The sequence below is a fragment of the Nerophis lumbriciformis genome, linkage group LG08 (assembly GCF_033978685.3).
Source record: "Nerophis lumbriciformis linkage group LG08, RoL_Nlum_v2.1, whole genome shotgun sequence".
NCBI classification, from domain to species: domain Eukaryota; kingdom Metazoa; phylum Chordata; class Actinopteri; order Syngnathiformes; family Syngnathidae; genus Nerophis; species Nerophis lumbriciformis.
In genome coordinates this window covers 38,783,816-38,807,310 of record NC_084555.2, presented here as the reverse complement: position 1 = coordinate 38,807,310, position 23,495 = coordinate 38,783,816, and the positions used below count along the sequence as shown (strand labels likewise).

At 42.4% G+C, this 23,495-nt stretch overlaps 1 protein-coding gene across 2 annotated transcripts in view; it reads left to right on the top strand.

The window, feature by feature from the left end:
• The window catches only part of LOC133611772 (fibroblast growth factor receptor-like 1), a 99,147-nt gene that overhangs the window by 26,824 nt on the left and 48,828 nt on the right, over positions 1-23,495 (top strand). For both annotated transcript variants that reach the window (XR_009816034.2, XM_061968897.2), the window contains exon 3: positions 22,892-23,164. Coding sequence is in view for 1 of the 2 variants with exons in the window: in XM_061968897.2 (XP_061824881.1) it covers positions 22,892-23,164 (273 nt within the window). In the remaining variant the exon portion in view is untranslated. The remainder of the gene's footprint in view (positions 1-22,891; positions 23,165-23,495) is intronic.

Sequence of the window (23,495 nt, the reverse complement as noted above, 5' to 3'; positions counted from 1 at the left end):
TATCGCTCATTGTGGACAGGTGATTAATAAAGAGAGAGACTGACAGAGATGAATAGAGGCCGGTGATCGCTGTCCAGCTGAGTGGTAGGGTGAACTGGGAAACAAATTGTTGCAGTGAAAGGTTGAGCAACGTACACTAATGACAGGCTTAACAGGTCTATAATGACAGATTGAGTCCAGGCAATATTGCTGGATTGTCAGAAGGCCTCATTGCTGTCAGTGGGAGCTTTGCTGTTCCCGTTACCCTCCCATACCTAGTCTTGTCTGAATGTCAAAGTTCTGGTACTCTCCAGCGTCATTGAGAATGGCTGGTCCTCAGCCTCCCAACTGGGAGACAAGCTGATGAAGACATAAAAAGCTGTTATCACGCAAACAGGCCCCCCACAACACACACTGGTGACAGCTTGTGTGGCTTGAATGGTGGTGTTTTCCGCCACTGTCCTGCATCACTTCCAACCAGCATACAGTGACAGTGACTGAACATTGTGGAACATCTGTATCTCATTGTGCAGCTCCAAATTGAAGCCCAACTGTGCAGAATGTGCTGATGAAAAGTCGGCTGTCTGTGGAATGCAGCAACAGTTTGGAGAAGAAGGGAGTGACAGGATGCACCTCACTGTTGATGGGCCTGTAAAAAAAATGAGGGGCGTACAGTTCCTCACAAAAGCACATTGTAGCTTCTTAAGAAACAATGCTATAGAAGTGAAACATGGAAATACTTTGGAGTAGTAGGTTAATAGCCCGTGTAGTATGATACTGTATATCTATTGAAAATGACTTTACATGATGTCATTGCTGAAGTAACTGGCAACACAAGTGACGACCAAGTTAATCGTGTCTTGAAGCATTCATTCCAACGTACTGTGACATGGTGAAGCGGCGCATGATCTTACAACATGATAAGGAGTGCACACACTTCTTTCTGAGGAAGATGGAGATGAAGGTGAAAGTGATGGATTGGCAAAGTATATATTTGCCAGACTAGAATTCAATTCAGCAACTGAGGGGCATCATCAAGCAAAAAGAAGGTGGAGGAGCGGAGGGTTGTCTAACATCAACCTGCACCACCCGGGATGTCATCATGAAGGCCTAGAAGAGGATTCCAGTAACAAGTGCAGTTTTGATCAATTCCATGGCCAAAAGGATCTGTGCTTGTGTTTAGTGCAGGGATCGGCGACCTTCACCATACAAAGAGCCATTTGAGCACATTTCCCACCAAATATAACCCACTGAGAGCCACAAACTCTGTTTGATAACTGAAATGGAGATAACACCACTTATAGTTCCATTACACTTTTGAAATTTAAACACTAGACAAAAAGCAACTAACCAAATATTTTTGGTCTGAACAGGTTTCCGCAACAAATCCGAAACTGCTCTTTTTTGGGGTATTATTCTGGAAATGTCTTTCAACTTTTGATTTTTTTTGTTTGCTATTTTCTCTCCACATATTAGGCACACAGATGAACCAACCTCGTCAACAGTAAAATACAATTAATCTGTCGATGAGGCATTAAATGTTCTATTCTTTATTAGAAATGGTTATATTTTTTTATCACTCCATTGATAGCTTATCAGCTATTAACCGCTAAAAACAATACAATTACTTGTCAGCAAAAGATGATGCATAGGGGGTGTGACGTACATTTCGATCGTCAATATATTAAAATATGAATTATTATATCACTGAACTCTCCAAAATAACAACTGTTTCATTAAAATAAACAAAGGATGTGTATGTATGTGTATATATATATATGTATGTGTGTATGTATATATATATATATATATATATTATTATTATTATTATTTTATTTTTTTATTTTATTTTTTTTTAATATATTTAACTTATTCTGTTAAATTATATATGGGTACGCGTGTATGTGGGTGTGTGTACGTTTGTATATATGTATGGTGAAATCTGTGTGTATGTATGTAGGTACATATGTATGTGTCGCTGCCCCGGTGTGCATTGCTGATCGCGGCGCCGGGTCTGCTGAGGTGCCGTGGCATGCCGGCTGTGGGCGCAGGGCTGGGCCCTTATGGCTTTTTGCCGGATGGGATGCCTGGTGGGTGGTGGGCGGGGGGGGCCTGGACGTGCGGGAGGGGCTGCGGGGTTTGGTGGCGTTGGGCACTGTTGGCGACCAGGCCTCTTGTTTATTTTTATTTATTTTATTTTATTTAAAGGGTTTATTTTTATTTTTTTTTTATTTTCTTTCTATTTTTTTTTTTTAAATTTTGTATTTATTTATTTATTTATTTTTATTTTTTATTTTTTTTGTGTGTGTGTTGTGTATGTATGTGTTTGTGTATATGTGGGCTTATGTATATGTGTGTGGGTGTATTAATGTGTATATATGTGTGGATGTGTATGTTTATATGTATATGCATGCGTGTGTGTATGTGTATGTATATGTATATGCATGTATGTATGTGTATATGAATGTGTAGGTGTGTGCATGGGTGTGGATGTCCGGTGGCTCAATTGGCCTGGCGGTGGATGAGTTGGGGTAGGTGGGTTGGTGGCCTCGGTGGTAGCCGGGGGTGTGCGTTGTTGTGGTTTACGGGGTCGGTCGCTTTTTTGTTTTGGTTTCGGCGGCCGCGGGTGTTTACGCTGCGGACGGGCGGTGGTGGTGATGGTTGCTGCGGTGATACCAGCGGTTGGCATCGCTGTGTTGGGTTGGAGTGGTTGGGGGACTGTGGCTGGTGTCTGTGCGCTTGTGGGGTTGTGGGGCTGGCTGGCGTTGGCTTGCCGGCTGGTTTGGGGGCTGGCGGGCGGACGGGATGCATTGGCTTCTTGCCCCGTTGGGGGGCTCCTTCCCCTGGCCGGGACTCGTATGGGCACGTTGCTGTGTGGATGGCCGGGATGCGGTGTTTGCATTGGGCGTGGGGGCTGTGCGGTTTCTCTGCGTTTGGTTGCCGGTATGGGCTCTGCAGGGTTGGGTTGGGGCGGGCGGGGGCTGGCTTTGTTAGGCGGGGGGAGGGGCTCGCGTGGCGTCACGTTAAAGTGGTCTGGTGTGGGTCACGGGCTGTGGCGGGGGGTGGCGGCCTCCTGGCCGTAGTTCCTGGTTGTCGGCCGCGTGGACTGGGGGGATGTCCGGGCCCTCTACTCCCTCTACTCCTCCTACTTATAGCGCACACAGTCACACATATATAGGACTTTGGGGATTGTCCTGCGGGGAGGCATGGCGGGGGGTTGAGGATGCCTCCAATGGGGCTCCAGTCCTCCTGTCTTGTCCCCTGCTCGTCCATCCCTCAATCTTAGCTGCATATTAGACACTTAGGATTTGGGGGGCTTGGTTTGGTTGGGACCCACCATGACCTTGATGTCCCCCAATTTTAATCGCATTATTAGTTCCCACAAGCATACATATCTCACTCACGCTACAGTACACACATCAATAGGGACTGGAGGTCGGCTGTAACGGCTGACCTCCTAATTTTAACTACACAGTAGACACTCTGGGGGCCTTGTACACATGCATGGGGGGTTTGGGGTTCGGCGCACCCCTCATTGCCTCGTCGGCCGGGGGGACTGCGGTCTGGTGGCCTGCCAGGCTTTTATTCATTTATTATTGTTATACACATTTTTTTATTTTTAATGTATTTATTATTTTTATTTTTATTATTTACTTATTTTTATTTTATTTTATTTTTTAAATTTTATTTTTTATTTTATTTTATTTTTTTATTTTTTATTTTTTTAATCTTATTATTTATTTGTGTGTGGCGTCGCGCGGGTCTCACTTCCTGTTGGATGGGGTCCGTGCCCGTGTGGCCCGACCTTGCGCTGTGGGGTCTCTGTTGGTGACTTGGTGTGGTGGCGGCGCAGCCCCCGTGTCTGGTCTGGATGCTGTGTCTCGGTTGTTTGGGCGGTGGTGTGTTTGTGCGGGTTTGGGTTGGGGTGGGGGGCCTTTTGGTTGGGGGGGTTGTTGGTGTCTCTTGTTTGCGTGTTGGCGTTCGGGCTGACCGGCGGGCTGGCGCTGGCTGGTCTCCGTGGCCCTGGTGGCGTGTGGTTGCTGGTCGCAGTTTTTTTTTTGATCGCTTTGATTTGATTGGCTGGTGCTGGCTGTCTGGGGTTATTGCGGCTGCTGTTTCTGTTGCCGTTTGTTTGTGGTGTGGGCGCCCGTGGCTGCTGGGTCTGGTGCAGGGGTGTGGCTGATGTTGTGACTGATGGCAGCGCGCGCGCGTGATGGCTGTCGGGGCTGACGAACTGTGTATATGTATGTATATGTGTGTGTATGTATGTATGTTTATATATGTGTATGTGTACATATGTGTATGTATATGTATATATGTGTATGTGTGGGTATGTATACGTGTATGTGTGTATGTGTATGTATATATGTATGTATGTATGTATATTTCTGGGGGTACGCTCTGGGCCTGCCTGTCAGACGGGGGTCGACGCCTCAGGCTACTGCATCCGAACTGCGTGTCTGGAGCTCCTGGGTCCCGCTGTCCATCCCTTCCGGGTGCCCGTCTTGGTTGGGGCCTGTTGGGCCTAGTCCCTGCGTCTGTTGTGGTAGCTTGGTGCTGCAAGGTATTCCGAGGTGCTGCGAGTCGGCCAGTTGCTGGGGTAGTGACCTTGTTTGTCAGCATGTCTGTGATCTTCTTTTAATTCTTTTTTTTTTTTAATTAATTAATTAATTTATTTATTAATTTATTTATTTTTTAATATATTTTATTAATATTATTTTTTAATTTTCCCCTCCCTCAGGGGGGGGGGCTCGGCGGGGCGGTTGCTGGTTGTTCCATCTCCATCGTTGGGGTCCCTGCGGGTGGGGTGGGTGGTTCCCGTGGCCCTGTGCCTGGGTGGTCCTGCGGCGGCCGGTTTGGGTGGGGTGGCCGGGGGCTGGCCTCGCCGCGCTCTCCGGGGGTGGGGGGTGGGCTCGTGGGGGCCCGGTTGCCGGTGGGGCGGGGGCGGTCTTCCCGTCCGGTTGCGGGGAGTCTCTGGGTCCCTCGGGCGGGGCGTCTCGCCTTTCTGCCCGTGTGGGGTGTGGTCTCTCGCTGGCTTGGGGTCTGGCTGTCCCCTGCTTTTCTCGTGCCCTGTCCTCTGCCGGGTGCGTCTGTCTGCGGCCTGCTGCTGGCCCTTGTGGGCGGTACGGTGGGTCGGGCTCTGGGGTTCCTGTCGCTGGCCGGCTTGGCTGCGTGGGGGCGGTGGTCCCTGGTTCCCTGGGCACCACGCCTCCTGTTTGTGGGTTGGGCTCTCGGGGGTGATGGGGCCGTGCTCTGGCTCCCACGCACTCTGGGAGTCGATTGTATTGTACATGCAAATTCACATATGCTCACATACGTACATAGGTACCTACGCTCCCACATACATACACAAATACAGTACATATTTACCTACCTAATGTTCGTACATCCACACGCACATTCAATATACAAACATACACATACACATACTGTACATATACATTCACTGTACAAACACATATACACATTCTGTACATATACATTCATTGTACAAACACATATACACATTCTGTACATATACAAGTACATATGCATACTTACACTCATGCACATAATCACGTTTCATCAAACATATATTAACGTTGTTGCCCTAGGGTAAACTGGGTGTAACACATGGCACACTGACAAAGCTTAACCTATTGTGACTATAACAATCTACAAGGTTAATGTAGGTTGCTTCTCTTTCTCCCCCTCCATTTTTCTGCATTCTTTCGTATCTCAAGTTATCATTACGTATATGTATTGTTGCATTTAAACAACTGTATTGTTGATAATAAAGGTAAATTATTGGTATTGTTCATTATCAATAACGCTATTTCTATTGGTATTTGTATTGATCCATTTGTAGTGTAATAATGCTCATTGTTATTTCTGTATTATTTTTTATTTTTCGCTAACTGCTTATTTGCTATTACTTTTACCATCATATTTGTACATGTCGTATTTGCTGATGTTGCTCTATTGTTGTTGTTGTTGTTATTTGCTGTTGTTGTTTTTGTCTCTCTGTCTAATCCCCCTCTTGTCCCCACAATTTCCCCCTGTCTTCTTTTTTTTCTCTTTCTATCCCCTCCTGCTCCGGCCCGGCTGCACTAAATGATAATATAAATACATTTAATAAAGTCAAATACAAATAAGGCAACAAGAGAAGTATCCTACACTTCTCTTTTGTAAAGTAAATCTGAACAGCCGACATGGGCATCTACATCAACTATATGATTTGCCTGAGAAGCTGGACAGGACATTAAAAAAAAAAATAAAAAAATAAAAATAAAAAAATAAACAAAGGAAATGAAATAAAATTAATTAAAATTTAATAGCCATTATTTATTGACATTTTGTTTCAAAGGCAAGTCAAAGGGAGCATTGACTTGCTGGAGGCATTGAAAGAGCAACATTGCAGCTCCATAGTCGTGGGTTGCAGACCCCTGGTCTAGCGTCTATGGTATTGTGGTACTTGTGTTATTTCTTACAGTGTTTTGAAACGTAATGATGTGCCCCTTTACTTGCATTGAGGTCTGTTCATATTGTTAGTTTCAGTTTAACCGCCAAATGTCAACTAAATACCTTGTGTCAACTCTAGACTTCTATCTGTCTTGAAATAATAAGGTGATGGACCACACACAAGATGTGTCACAGCTTAATTGTTTTGTTTCAAATCCAAAGACAATATGATAAATAAGGTCATTGTCATAATACTTCTGGACTTGGCATTAAAGTCTGCACCATCGTTATTGGAAGCAAGTGGTTTTCATCATCGATGACTGTATGTTGCTGATCTTGTGATTCAAGAAAGACAATACCACGCTGAGCATCCAAAAAAATGTCCCCCACTCGGTCGGCCAACTGGTCCCTTCATCATCAAACATACAGACAGACAGTCATAAACAGGTGCTTGTCAGTACCCTGCTCTGAGCTGTAGAGAGAACGAGGACTGTTAGAGCAGGTCATGTGGCTGAGCCCAGGCCCGGGTGTGAGATTGTTGGGATTCCTGGTTACCGCCGCCCTGGCCCGCCTAATCCGCTTTTACTCCCCTATGCGGCCCTCCTCTCCTCATAAACTGTGTTAACGGAGACCTCTCTGCCATCTTTGCTCCTGTGCCTTGCTAAAACGACCTGCTCCTCTCCTCTATGGCTTCAAATTAATTCACCCCCCCCCCCCCCACCCCCCACCCCCCACCACCTCACTGCTGCGACCGCTCTCCCTGTCGCTCAGTCTGTGTTTGTCACTCTATCTTGCTTTTCTCTCCATTCCCAGACTCCCCCCCGGTGCCTCTTCCCAGATAAGTGGCCCAAAGCATACACTCAGTCGTGGTGTGCACACCAGTCCTTAGCCTAATGGGGTGAGATAAAGGCTCACTGTGGCCTCTTTGTGGCAGCGCACGACTGGCCAAAGGCACACGTACATTGCCGATCTAAGTCACTAAATTATGTTATTTCTTCCATACTTTCTTACGACAACAAAAAAGAAATCTGGTAATTGGCAATGAATATCCTGATAGGAAATACTGACTAGAATACTGTATATGACAACCTTGAATACAAACCCCGTTTCCATATGAGTTGTGAAATTGTGTTAGATGTAAATATAAACGGAATACAATGATTTGCAAATCATTTTCAACCCATATTCAGTTGAATATGCTACAAAGACAACATATTTAATGTTCAAACTGATAAACTTTTTTTTTTTGCAAATAATAATTAACTTTAGAATTTGATGCCAGCAACACGTGACAAAGAAGTTGGGAAAGGTGGCAATAAATACTGATAACGTTGAGGAATGCTCATCAAACATTTATTTGGAACATCCCACAGGTGAACAGGCAAATTGGGAACAGGTGGGTGCCATGATTGGGTATAAAAGTAGATTCCATGAAATGTTCAGTCATTCACAAACAAGGATGGGGCGAGGGTCACCACTTTGTCAACAAATGCGTGAGCAAATTGTTGAACAGTTTAAGAAAAACCTTTCTCAAGCAGCTATTGCAAGGAATTTAGGGATTTCACCATCTACGGTCTGTAATATCATCAAAGGGTTCAGAGAATCTGGAGAAATCACTGCACGTAAGCAGCTAAGCCCATGACCTTCGATCCCTCAGGCTGTACTGCATCAACAAGCGACATCAGTGTGTAAAGGATATCACCACATGGGCTCAGGAACACTTCAGAAACCCACTGTCAGTAACTACAGTTGGTCGCTACATCTGTAAGTGCAAGTTAAAATTCTCCTATGCAAGGCGAAAACCGTTTATCATCAACACCCAGAAACGCCGTCGACTTCGCTGGGCCTGAGCTCATCTAAGATGGACTGATACAAAGTGGAAAAGTGTTCTGTGGTCTGACGAGTCCACATTTCAAATTGTTTTTGGAAACTGTGGACGTCGTGTCCTCCGGACCAAAGAAGAAAAGAACCATCCGGATTGTTATTAGACGCAAAGTTGAAAAGCCAGCATCTGCGATGGTATGGGGGTGTATTAGTGCCCAAGACATGGGTAACTTACACATCTGTGAAGACACCATTAATGCTGAAAGGTACATACAGGTTTTGGAGCAACATATGTTGCCATCCAAGCAACGTTACCATGGACGCCCCTGCTTATTTTAGCACGACAATGCCAAGCCACATGTTACATTAACGTGGCTTCATAGTAAAAGAGTGCGGGTACTCGACTGGCCTGCCTGTCTCCCATTGAAAATGTGTGGCGCATTATGAAGCCTGAAATACCACAACGGAGACCCCTGGACTGTTGAACAACTTAAGCTGTATATCAAGCAAGAATGGGAAATAATTCCACCTGAGAAGCTTAAAAAATGTGTCTCCTCAGTTCCCAAACGTTTACTGAGTGTTGTTAAAAGGAAAGGCCATGTAACACAGTGGTGAACATGCCCTTTACCAACTACTTTGGCACGTGTTGCAGCCATGAAATTCTAAGTTAATTATTATTTGCAAAAAAAATAAAGTTTATGAGTTTGAACATCAAATATCTTGTCTTTGTAGTGCGTGCAACTGGATATGGGTTGAAAAGGATTTGCAAATCATTGTATTCCGTTTATATTTACATCTAACACAATTTCCCAACTCAAGGGACGGCGTGGCGCAGTGGAAGAGTGGCCGTGCGCGACCCGAGGGTCCCTGGTTCAATCCCCACCTAGTACCAACCTCGTCATGTCCGTTGTGTCCTGAGCAAGACACTTCACCCTTGCTCCTGATGGGTGCTGGTTAGCGCCTTGCATGGCAGCTCCCTCCATCAGCGTGTGAATGTGTGTGTGAATGGGTAAATGTGGAAGTAGTGTCAAAGCGCTTTGAGTACCTTGAAGGTAGAAAAGCGCTATACAAGTACAACCCATTTATCATTTACTTATATGGAAACGGGGTTCGTATATGACAACCCATCTTTTCAAAAGAAAATAATAGTGATAAAATACAACAAGGACAAAATTATTACAGCGCTACCTCAACTTTCGTATGCTCCACTTTTTGTATGGTAAGGTTTTCGGCAAAGTTTTGGTTTTCTGGCAGCCTCCAGGCTTTGCAACACCTGTCTACCTGCCATGTAACTACACAATTATTATTATTATAATATTATTATTATATAATTATATTAATAGAGAGAGAATTTTAAAAAATTAAATCACTGACTTGGCAGTTAAGATGATAACATCAGTTAGAAACTCTAAATGTGGGTTTCGATCATTTTTCGATTAATCAACCAGCCTTTGTGTATGTACTTGTATGTCAATAATAAGGCTGCCAAGGCTAAAGTGTTAATGCATGCTATTAATCACAACATTTTGCATCAATCATGTAAAGGCAGATTAAACACACATAGTCCATTACCTTAACTGCGGTTTGCTATATAAAATTAGGCTGTGAATTAATTTGCTTCAGCATAAATATCCAAAAAGAAATAAAACACAAAATGAAAGACCTCCTTTAATTCAAGTTAAAGGGGAACATTATCACAATTTCAGAAGGGTTAAAACCATTAAAAATCAGTTCCCAGTGGTTTATTTTATTTTTCGAAGTTTTTTTCAAAATTTTACCCATTACGCAATATCCCTAAAAAAAGCTTCAAAGTGCCTGATTTTAACCATCATTATATACACCCGTCCATTTTCCTGTGACGTCACATTAGTGATGCCAACTCAAACAAACATGGCGCATAGAACAGCAAGCTATAGCGACATTAGCTCGGATTCAGACTCGGATTTCAGCGGCTTAAGCGATTCAACAGATTACGCATGTATTGAAACGGATGGTTGTAGTGTGGAGGCAGGTAGCGAAAACGAAATTGAAGAAGAAACTGAAGCTATTGAGCCATATCGGTTTGAACCGTATGCAAGCGAAACCGACGAAAACGACACGACAGCCAGCGACACGGGAGAAAGCGAGGACGAATTCGGCGATCGCCTTCTAACCAACGATTGGTATTTGTTTGTTTGGCATTAAAGGAAACTAACAACTATGAACTAGGTTTACAGCATATGAAATACATTTGGCAACAACATGCACTTTGAGAGTGCAGACAGCCCAATTTTCATCAATTAATATATTCTGTAGACATACCCTCATCCGCTGATCCGTCCAGTTTTGGAGTTGATGTCAGCAGGCCAGGGAAGCTAGGGTCGATATTCTTCTCTTGATCATCTTCGGTGGCAGAAGGGACGGTGTGAGCCAAGACATCCAGGGGGTTTAGCTCGCTCGTCTGCGGGAACAAACTGCCGCCATTGCTTGCCGTGCTACCGAGGTCCTTTGTCCCTGAATTGCTCACACACTCCGGCAGATTCAATGGGGGTCTGTCGGCAGATTTCTTTGACTTTATTGTTGGAAATGCATCTGCTTTGAGTGTCGCAGGATATCCACACATTCTTGCCATCTCTGTCGTAGCATAGCTTTCGTCGGTAAAGTATGCGGAACAAACGTCCAATTTCTTGCCACTTTCGCATCTTTGGGCTACTGGTGCAACTTGAATCCGCCCCTGTTCGTGTTGTTACACCCTCCGACAACCAGTGTTGGGACTAACGCGTTACAAAGTAACGCGTTACTGTAACGCCGTTAGTTTCGGCGGTAACTAGTAATCTAACGCGTTATTTTTTTTTATTCAGTAATTTAGTTACCGTTACTACATGATGCGTTACTGCGTTATTTTACGTTACTTTTGATGTAGTATCGCCTAGAAACAGAAGCGCTGCGGTGCCGTTCTTCTGAATCTTCCTCTGTCACAAGCCGGAGAGAAGAAAAGAGGCGCGGTCTATGTGTGTGTGGGGGGGGCGGGGAGGGGAGGTTTGATCCGCGGTTTGATATATGAAACAAAAAAAAAAGTTGTTGGCACGTTCAGTCCACACACAGCGTGGTCAAGGCGAGCGCAATAACGGAGGAGCTTGAACGCCCAGCGCCATTGAATCGGTGTGTTTATAAGTGCAGATTCGGTTGTGCAAAACGAGGGTTTTAAACACATGCTGAACGTGCTTGAACCACGTTACGACATCCCGTCGCGCACCCACTTCAGCAATAAGATTGTGCCAGATCTTTATGAGCAGGAGAAGAAAAAAGTTGTGGATGAACTATCCCGAGCATCATCTGTTGCGCTCATGACAGACGGGTGGACGTCCAGCGGAACTATAAGCGCTCACTTCATCACAGCAGACTGGGAGATGAGAAGACACGCCCCCTCTACGAGAGTCACCTTGCGCAGGTACTGACACAAGCAGTGGAGGAATGGAAGATAAAGATATCCCAGGCACACGTGATAATGCCAAAAATCAAATAATTACAGAGAATGAGGCAGGACTGGGACCACAGGTAGGTGCTTTGCACATGTAGTGAATTTGGCATCACAGAAGGGAATCTCAGTCAATAGGATGGAGCGCCTCTTTGGGAGGATCAGGAAGGTTTCTTACTTCCACCCAAGCACAACAGCTGCTCATGTGCTTAAGACAAAGCAAGAAATGCTAAAGCTGCCTGCTCATACATGATGTCCCAACGAGGTGGAACTCCACTTATGATATGTTGGAGCAGCAGGCAGCTATATACTCTGCATTGACCCACAACACCCTGAAGACAAATGTCACCCTGTCTGATGATGATGTGAGAGTGGCAGATGAGGTCCTCTAGGTGCTTAAACCCCTCAAAAGTGTTACATCTCTACTGAGCACTGAAACTTCACCATCTGTGTCAATGATCCTGCCACTGAAAACAAGGATTCTACAATCCATGGCTCCAAGTGTGGAAGACAGCAGCATCACTCCAGATGTCAGCCTTTATTTCACTACCTATGTTTCAAGGAAGATGATGTTTCTTCTTATGTTGCACTTAAACTTGTTTTTTTATTAATGGTCATTGGTCCAAGTTTAAAGAAAGGAGGAATGCCTTTTTATGTTGCACTGTTTTTCATTAATTATGTTAAAAGGAAAATAAAAATGCATGTCAAGTTGATCAACAGATTGTATTATTCTCCAGTGCAATAACAGTACTGAAATGAAGGCAAAAAGGGCATTAATGGGAGCTTTAAAAAAAAAAGAAGAAAAAAAGAAGTAACTAAATAGTTACTTTTCACAGTAACGCATTACTTTTTGGTGTAAGTAACTGAGTTAGTAACTGAGTTACTTTTGAACTAGTAACTGTAACTAGTTACTGGTTTTCAGTAACTAACCCAACACTGCCGACAACACACCAACGAGGCATGATGTCTCCAAGGTACGGAAAACAGTCGAAAAAACGGAAAATAACAGAGCTGATTTGACTCAGTGTTTGAGAAAATGGCGGATTGCTTCCCGATGTGACGTCACGTTGTGACGTCATCGCTCCGAGAGCGAATATTAGAAAGGCGTTTAATTCGCCAAAATTCACCCATTTAGAGTTCGGAAATCGGTTGAAAAAATATATGGTCTTTTTTCTGCAACATCAAGGTATATATTGACGCTTACATAGGTCTGGTGATAATGTTCCCCTTTAAGGAACTTCCAAAAACCAATTTCCAGACTTTCCACATGCTTAAAGAACTGCTTATGGAATCCTAAAGTTGCTTTAAGAGAGGCCTTTCATATCATCAAAATCTACTTGTGATCACTTTGAATAGTCGACCATTTTTCAACAAGAGCCTCCTTATTCCAAATGATGTATTGCTTGTGGAGTAGCACCTCTGCTTGTTTTTACAGACTAAACTCTGGCTGCAAGTGTTGTCAAGATGTCAACAGAAGAGGTCTTTGTTGAGACTTTGCAGGGACCTCAACTCGATAAATCCGTTTCTATCTAGGTGATATATTGTGGGTGGTGCGTGGATTTGTGGTGTGCCGTAACTTCAGACGACAGTGGTGCTTGCTGCCTTTACAAAAACACACCTACCCACACATGCTGGGGTCCGCCGACAAGAGGGAACCCGGACCGTAGAGACGGCTGTCAAGTTTAATGAAATATAGCAGCTTAGAGTTCAAAGGCTCCCCAGTAGGGCCTGTTATGGGCAAGCCTCATGATGGAGATGTTTCCAGAAGTTTTATGACGCTGGAGTCGTTTCTCTCCTTTTTTTTTCTCTTTTGATGTAGTCTGCATGGGCTCCCTGTTATTCCAGAGAGATTGACGGAGAACAAGCGGGCAATGTTATTCATGTGGTTGTGCTTTAATCAGGGAGCATCTCCTTACCTCTTTTTCTGTGTTTCACCTTCTCCTGCTGTTCCTCAAGTCACCCAATCGCTCCACCACTACTATTCCCACCACGGATGCTGTTGCCATTTAGCCCACATCAAGATGGTGCCGAAGAAAGAGCCATTGTCCCGGCTGCTCTTACCTTGCGCTCATCTATTGATTGGAAAGCTGGGAGAGGGGAATACAGGTATTGATTACTACAGCGGGTGAATTTGCCAGGCTCCGTTTTTGGAACGGTGAAGAAAAGGTGCCATTCTTTGCCTCTCCCAGCTGTCCTGCTGCTGTCAGAATGTAGTCTCTGATGCCACATCGCTCCCTCTCACAATGTTTTATGCTGATTTGTATCTTTGCTTGTGAAATGTATAGCCAACCCTTAACAAAAGTTTTGGCCTTACACACTCCCCAAACTGCGGCCTTCTCCTCCCCTCGCCTTCAACCAGCCCCTCCAGTCCCACGTGAGGTCACAGACTTTAGATTTGGTTTCTCTTGTTGCTCTTCCTGAACTTTCTTTGTCCCCTTTCATTTTGTTATGTGTTATACAATTAAGCCTGGGGTTCTATGAGAGGCATGATGGAATATTGCCCTGCAAGCGTAAGCTCCATTAGACTACTCTCCTCTCTGATGTCTGCATTGTACGGTCTGTTGGCCTAACACAGTGCTGCTAAGGGAGAAAGAGGAGAAGAATGTAGAATTCTGCAATTTTTATCCGTTTCCTTGCCTCTTATCCTTAAAGTAAATTCAGTGGAACCTCCAAAGTCAACCTCAGTCCGTTCCGTGACACCGCTTGACTTCCATTTCAATCTGATTACTCCCATAGCAATTAGTACAAACCTTTGAATTTTGATGTGACAATGTACCATTTATAACTGCCAAATATGTGTCGACTTCATTTTATAAGATGTGGAAACAATAATCCAGTGTGTGTGTACTGCATACTCACACATATCTTTGATGATGCATGACAAACGTAGTGCTAAGCGTGGAGAGTAGGGGTGTCCAAACTTTTTGCCCTGGGGGCTGCATTGGGCTAAAAAAAGGTCCGAAAGCCGACTGCATGTAAAGTAACTTTATATATGTCTGTATATATATATACAGTATACATACATACACTATATATATATATATATATATATATGTATATATAATACACTATATATATATATATATATATATATATATATATATATATATATAATACACTATATATATATATATATAGGGGCGTAACGGTACACAACAATTTCGGTTTGGTACGTACCTCGGTTTAGAGGTCACGGTTTGGTTCATTTTCGGTACAGTAAAAAAACATCAAAATATAAATTTTTGGGTTATTTATTTACCAAATTTGTAAACAATGGCATAACATACATATACACACAGGGTCCATTGCCAGGGTTGATGTGGTCAACATATATAAAATAAAAACTAAATAAGATAAGGCTCAGAATGGTTTCTTAACAAAACTTTTCTACATATTAAGTGCTTTTTTTGATTGATTGATTGAGACTTTTATTAGTAGATTGCACAGTACAGTACATATTCCGTACAATTGACCACTAAACGGTAACACCCAAATAAGTTTTTCAACTTGTTTAAGTCGGGGTCCACGTAAATCAAGAGCTGGACGAAGTGGCTGGGGAGAGGGAAGCTAAAGAAAATGCATGGGGTTATGGTATTTTTAAATTTTGTATTAATTTTTTTTGGCATAAAAAAATACAATCATGTGTGCTTATGGACTGTATCCCTGCAGACTGTATTGATATATATTGATATATAATGTAGGAACCAGAATATTAATAACCGAAAGAAACAACCCTTTTGTGCGAATGAATGTGAATGGGGGAGGGAGGTTTTTTGGGTTGGTGCACTAATTGTAAGTGTATCTTGTGTTTTTTATGTTGATTTAATAAAAAATAAAAAATAAATATATATATACTGTATATATATATATATATATATATATATATATATATCTATTTTTTTTTTTTTAATTTATTGTTATTTTTCTTGTGCGGCCCGATACCACTCTATCCACGGACCGGTACCGGGCCGTGGCCCGGTGGTTGGGGACCAATGTCTTACGAGACATCACCAATAATGACTGTTCCACCTCAGAGGGTTTTGCAACTATAAAGGAATATTTGTCCAGAAAACTTTACATAACTCAAAATTGTATTATTTTAGAAGTCTTTATTCCTGCAGTAATTCAGCATTCACTTGTAGCCATATCTTCTTAACAAATCACTGTGCTTTGGCAGCTGTGTGCAAAAATAAAAAGCTTTTTGATGCTCAACAAATTCTTGTAGTTGGCTGCAGATTAAGGCGCAAATCCCTTTTAACGAGGCAATGTTTACAGATGTTGAGTAACCACGTCCTGCATTGGTCATGCAAAGCAATGGTGCATGTTTAATCTAGTTGTTGGCGTTCCAGATGTTGGTTATTAAAGCGCTTGTCAGTAGCCAAGCCCAACCTTTATTGACATGTTTGTAGTGACTAGAATAACAATGTTTGTGTGTGTTTGTGAGCATCTGCTGATCATTACAAGGCTGCAGGTATTCATATAATCTTTTTTATTTGCATTTCCTAACATATTTCCCACACCACATGGCTGCACTTTTTTCTAGCTCACATGGTTTTAGAAAAAAAACTATATTTAGTTTGTCACAAGTATGACATTTATTGAAGTGCCCTTTTCTCTTAAAATAATCCATCACTAAACTGAGCAAAGACAAACAGCTAATTCTGTGAGTCGCCAGGCGTCTTCCTCCTCCTCTTCCTGGTCTATGAAAGATTCAATTCACACATGGAGCCTGGCTATAATAAGGAGCGCCATAATACGGGAAAACCCATATGGTCGCGTGTATCGTTTTCCGTTCAGAGAGCAGCTAGCAATTCTAACAATTTGACTTTGTCAGGATGCTGTTATGTTTTCATTCATCACAGCGCCATCGCACTAAATAGATAGCCAAGGAGGAGAGAGCAGCTCCGGTAAATGTTTTAGCAGGATGCTGTGAATAAATGCTTATTAGTGTCTTCATCAGCATGTATTTCAATCATGCAGATAAATAAGTTATTCCCCCATTTTCACAGAGAGACTCTGTGGTTTCAAAGCTTTCAACTCGAAGGTTAAGCAAACCTGTCCTTGAGAGGGAGGAGGCGGAGGAGAGACCCCATTGAAGAAAGGATAGCGGTCATATACACAAGCGTAAATACTTCTTACGTGATGTACACCATGTCCTTGATTTCAGCGCCTTGTTTTTAAGAGAGAGAGTTCAAAAGGAGTTTTTTAAGAGAGGAGAATGAGGGATGAAATAATTTGTTGCACATTCCAAACACTCGCAGCACTAGCCAAAACCTTCTCGTACATTAAGCTCATTTATAAAAAGTCTGGAGCAAGAGGGGTCCTGAATAACATTCTATATCATTTAGCATATCTTCACCACAGTAAGGATGACAGTGATGAAAGACAGTAAATACAAGTGAAAACACATGTTTAAGGGAGATTACAGTGTACCACAGTAGGCATTTTATCCCATCAAAGTATAAGCTGTGTGGAGTCATTGCGTTCCAGCTGACTTCTGGTGAGAGACAGGGTACACCTTAGACTGGGTGCTACTGATATGAATGTACAGTACCTCCAAGTTCAAACATTAAGGATGGGCAATTTACAAAATGTAATTGATCCACTTTGGTTAAGACAATGGTAGAAACTCTGAACTTCCCATGCCACTGTGACTTTAGGCAGACGAGCACTGCCCAGAAGAGTTGTCATGCAGATGAAACTCCAAAAATTTTAATATCGTGCAAAAGTCCATTCATATCAGCAATTCAACTCCAAATGTGAAACAAATATGTGATATAAACTAATTTCATACAAAGTGAGATATACCAAGTCTTTATTTGTTGTAATTTTGATGATCATGGCTTACAGTTTCTGAAAAACACATTTTCTGAGACTTTCAATACGAGGTTTTTATAAGCCGTAAGACATAATCATCAACCTTATATGAAAAGAAGGCCTGAACTATCTTGAGTTGCATATTATGAGCCTATGTCATATATTAGTTTTACCTTGTAAATCTAATTGCTGGGATAAACAAACAATATTCAAATACTTTTAGTTTAACCTGTAGTGTAGCCTGCATTGATGTAGTCTTGAGCCATCATGTACTATTTTTCGCTACAAACTACAGTTAATAACATTTTGTGCAGCTTTTAAGGCACCTTTTTTTTGTCAATTTCTCAATCGTTATTATTTTAAAATGTTTTCTCTAGCAATGATACATGCATTTTTTTTTAAATCTTAACAAAGGTTATTTAGTTCTTCCTCTCACAGCCATTATCTGAAACGAGCACATGATTTAGTGCAGAATTGCAGGACCTGGTGAGGCAAAACCAATTCACACAGAGGCACTTTTACATATATATTTACATATTTCTGGAACCGCACTACTTCACATGAGCAAGCACTTTGGCGACAGAGGCAAGGAAAAACCAAGCGTCAGTGTGCAGCGGCCGTTTTCCTCAATTGGTTGGTTTGTGATTTAAAAAAAAGACAGAGTGACAGGTACAGAAAGATAAAAGAAATAAAGTTTGGTTAAGGGATGAGTGCGGCACATTTTTCTTCGATCAAGTCTGTCCGGATTAACTTATCAACATCAGTGCAACAATGTTGTGATCCGATTGCGGTTTTAAAGGAGAGATTGCAGGATTTTGAACAAAACAACGTGTGTCTGTTCTGTGGTGGTAGTGAAGGGGTGAGATAAGGGCCAGCTTACAACAGCCAAAAAGACTGTGGTTACATTTTCTTCACCGACGTAAACAATGACACTTCCAATTTCCTTAGACCATCGAGATAGATCGCATGGCTGTGGATGAACACACTTTTTTACTTATGGCTCAACATATCTGTGAGTCACTAATATAGAACGTATATTCTTGATCACGTATCAAGCCATGTGTCCAGATGTTGAACTTGCAGCTCTCATCCATCTGTTGGCAATGGGATAAAACAACCAGATGGAGTTACCTGTGTCACCTCCCCCTTTGAACTCTCATCCATAAAGTCCTTGTTTACCATTAAGTGTGAAATGCACTAGAGGAATGTGAGTGATTGTGTTTGTTTGAGCGTGAGTATGTGTATATATTGGGAGAAGCCTTGTGTACTTAGCCTCCCCATTGTTTTTCCTGCAACTAGAGCAGACCATTTGGTCTGAGGCCCAGACTAGCGATAGGGTTTGGTTGCACTTCGCTGGCTGGTCTAGTCCGCTCAGTGTTTCAAGCTTTTGTTTAGGTATCAGGGGGCGGGAAGCAGGGGCTCGCTTAGTGCTTGGTAATGTACGAGCGGAGGTGCAGGCCTCCTAACACCATCACAGGCTGTTTCAGCCCGCTTCACTACACCAGATCTAAGGCAGCAGACCCAAGCCAATTAAGAGCCGCTGCTGTCCGCCACAGTGCAAACCCCCCCCCGCCCCCACACACACACACACACACACGCACACTCTATACCACTGTCCGCCCAATAGCTTTGATCTCTTGCACGCTATGCAAAAAGCCAAGCCAAAACACTTTGCCCTCTTTGTGCAGACTGAACGACAGGCCTTGTCCAATTATTACAATCTGGTTTCAGCATTTCTGAGTAATCAGGCAAGAATATGACAAATTACCTCGCTCTCCATCTGCACACAACCAAGTTGGTATTTTATGTCAGATCCTTTATTTAATTTGCTCGGCTTGCGCTTTGACAATGACCTACTGTAACCATCTGTAACTATAAAGATTTGTCGTAATTAGAGATTATTTTTAATCTAGCTATTAGTGATGTGCGGATCGATACTGAAATATCGATACCGCTCATACCAGATCTTTATGCTCCAATATCGATCCTCAAATTAAAAAATGTTGATACTTTTGATACTTTAGTTCAGGGGTGTCTAAACATTTTCCACCAAGTTGGATATTGATATTTTTTATTTTAAGAAATGCTAAAAACAGATATTGTGTCAGAAATGTATTATAGGTGACCAAGAATATTATTATTAAATATTAGAACATTCCAGCTTTTTGTCATAACAGACCAATTATTTTGCTCTTTTTTACTTACATTTTTACAAAAATGTTTTCCCCATGTAAGAATACAATAAAAAATAGTAATAATATGATTGTTTAACTGCAAAACCTACTGTCAAAAAATCTGCCTGTACAAAAATATTAATGTTTATGTTAATTATGGCTGTTTATTGTGGTTTCTATTTTAGTATGATTTCCACACTGCATACTGAAAAGTATGGGGGTAATTTTGATATTTTTATTAAACAAAAAAAAATATATATACATATATATATATATATATATATATATATATATATTATTTAAAGACAAAACTGTGTGTTATTGAGAATTAATGAAGTTAATTGTATTTACATTGCGCTTTTCTTTAGAGACTTAAAGCGCTTTACATAATGAAACCCATTATCTACATATTTAAGATACATTTAAACCATTGTGAGTGGCAATGGAAGCAGGTGGGTAAAGTGTCTTCCCCAAGGTCACAACAGCAGTGATTAGGATGGCGGAAGCGAGGATCGAACCTGAAACCCTCAACATTTTTTGTTTGACTGTGTGATTATTGATCATTATTAGCAAACGTATGATTTTGACACCTGAATAGACTAAGTTGTCATATGTGACAAAGACCAAGGAGCTGGTTGTGGACCTGGGAAGGAGGAGGAGTACTCCGGCGACCCTTGTTTCCATCAGGGGGGTCGATGTGGACATGGTTGAGGATTATAAATACCTCGGAGTACACATCGACAACAAGCTGAATGGGTCAAAATACGCTGAGGCACTCTACAAGAAGGGTCAGAGCCGCCTCTACTTCCTCAGGAGGCTAGGATCCTTCAACGTCTGTACAAAGAGGATGAAGATGTTCTACGAGTCGGTGGTGGCGGGCGTCTTCTTGTACGCCGTGGCCTGCTGGGGCAGCGGACTGAGAGCGGGGGACGCAAACAGGCTGGACAAGCTGGTAGGGAAGGCCAGTACCTTGGTGGGAGTAGAGCTAGACCAGACCTGGGCATTCGACGGCCCGCGGGCCACATCCGGCCGTTTGTGCGTCCCTGTCCGGCCCGCGTGAGGCCAATCATAAATTATAAAATACATTTTAAAAAGTATCTATGTCGAGTGTGCAATACAACGGTGCTGCTTTTGTTTTGAAAAGCGTTATTTGTATTACTTCCGTGTGGACGTATGCTTGTGCGCGATTGTGAGTGAATGTGAACAGCGGCAATCACAAATTACAAAATAAATTAAAAAAAACATCTGTCGTGCGTGCAATACAACTGTGCTGCTTTTATTTTGAAAAGTGTTATTTATAGTATGTCCGTGTGTAACCTGTGAGTGAAGGTGCACAGCGACAAGTGATGCCCAGTTATCCCCGAGATGCTAAAAAGAGAAAAGTTGATGACGAATGGCGTGTTTTCAACAAGACATAGACTGCCAAGTATTTCTTTACAGAAATTAAAGGTAAAGCCGTGTGCTTAATTTGTAGTACACAGGTTGCTGTGTTTAAAGAATATCATTTGAATCGCCACTACACAACGAAGCACGAGGAAAAATACCGGAATCTGTCTGATGAAGCGCGCGCAAGGGAGGCTGATGCGTTGATGGTAAAACTGCAAACCCAACAAGGACTTTTTGCCAAATTTCACACCCCCAGAGATGCAGCCATCAGGACAAGTTTCGTCATTTCTGACAAAATCGCCAGAAAAAGTAAAGCGTTTTCTGAGGGAGAGTTTCTTAAGGAGTGCTTATTGGACTCTGTTGCGCTGATATGCCCGGAGAAGAGGGGCACATTTGAGAACGTGTCACTCTCCCGACGCACTGTAACGAGGCGGGTTGAGACCATCGCTGGAAACTTGGAGCTTCAGCTGTATAACAGAACGGCCGACTTTGACTGTTTTTCGCTGGCTTTGGATGAGAGCTGCGATGTACGTAACACCGCCCAGCTGCTCATCTTCTTATGTGGGATAACTGCAGACTTTCAAATCACGGAGGAGCTGGCAGCCATGCAGTCAATTAAAGAGACAACCACAGGTAATGAATTGTTCACATTGTTAAATGCTTGTTTGGACATGTTAGGACTGAAATGGGACAAGCTGGCAGGTGTGACAACAGATGGTTGTCCAAATCTGACGGGGAAAAATGTTGGACTTTTAAAGAGGATGCGGGATAAAGTGACAGAAATTGACATTTTTACATTGTATTATACATCAGGACGTGTTGTGTATAAAGTTAAGTTAGGTTAAAGGAAATTATTATTATTATTATTATTTATCTTACGGTATATCAAAAATAATTTAAGCAAAGTTTAATTGAAATATTGTCGGTGTGGCCCTCCAGCAGTGCTCAGGTTGCTCATGCGGCCCCGGTAAAAATGAATTGCCCACCCCTGAGCTAGACTCTCTGGCGGTGGTGTCAGAGAGGAGAAGTCTAGCAAAGCTCCTAGCCATTATGGACAACACCTCCCACCCACTACACTCGGACCTGGCGGAGAGAATGAGCACGTTCAGTGGAAGGCTCAGACTCCCAAAATGCAACACGGAACGACACAGGAGGTCCTTCATACCGACAGCCATCACACTGTATAATGCATATGTTCCTTTTTGATTGTACTTAAATGTATAATAGACTGTAGTTATATTATTCACATGTGAATAATGCTGTATAATAGACTGTATTTATGTTATTCACATGTGAATAATGCTGTATAATAGACTGTATTTATATTATTCACATGTAAAAATACCTACATGTTTATTGTCTATTGTGAGCGAACTGTGGTGCTGAATTTCCCCCAGGGATCAATAAAGTACTTTCTATTCTATTCTATATCTGGATTCACTGTTCCCTTGATTATCGCAGGGGTTATGTTACGGACCACCTGTAGTAGATACATTTCTGTGAAGTAGGGACCTTATTTATTTTGTTATTTATATAATTATTATATGTATTTAATGTCTGTACAAGCCCTCCACACACTCTCCACACAGCTTTCACACACACTATAAACACTTTTTTATGTTCCTAAAACACTTGAAACACTCAAAAACCGACATAATTTTAACATGAAACTTCAATGGCTACTAAAATCTTATAGTAGTCAACCTTACTTTAAAATCCGCGATGCACTGATACCGCAGTAAGTGAACCGGCAAGTGGCAAGGGAACACTGTATTTGATTTCTGAGAGTGTCTGTTATTGTGTGTTTACTCAGGACCTCCACGGGTGGCTGAAAAGGTCCTCCACCGCCAAACTGCCCGCCTCGGGAGTGCCATCAAGCTGCCTTGCCCGGTGGATGGAGACCCGCCCCCCCTTATAATGTGGACCAAAGACGGGCGCAACATCCACAGTGGCTGGATCCGTTTCCGCATCCTTCGCATGGGCCTCAAGATCAAAGAGGTGGAAGCGGATGACACGGGCACCTACATCTGTAAGGCTACTAACGGCTTTGGCAGCGTCAACGTCAACTATACCCTTATTGTCATCGGTGAGTACAGTTGATTACAATCTGTTTGGTTAGGGCTTTTTTCGCTATGTGCTTAAGTGCAACTCTCTTGTTAAACATCTATCTTAATTATTTTAAATATAAAGGCAAATAACATAGTAAAATGTAGATCGCATATATTATGCAGTGAAGCATTAAAATCTAAAAGAACGCAGTAAACTCTATCCATGCGTTTCGGGGATGCATAAGAAATTATTAATTGTGAACGACTTGTGTCTAAAATCACAGCAACTAGTAGGCTGAAACCATTCGTTGACGTTGTCAGCAACAATCGTTCATGATATATGTCCTCGTCCAATTTATTTGTCGATAA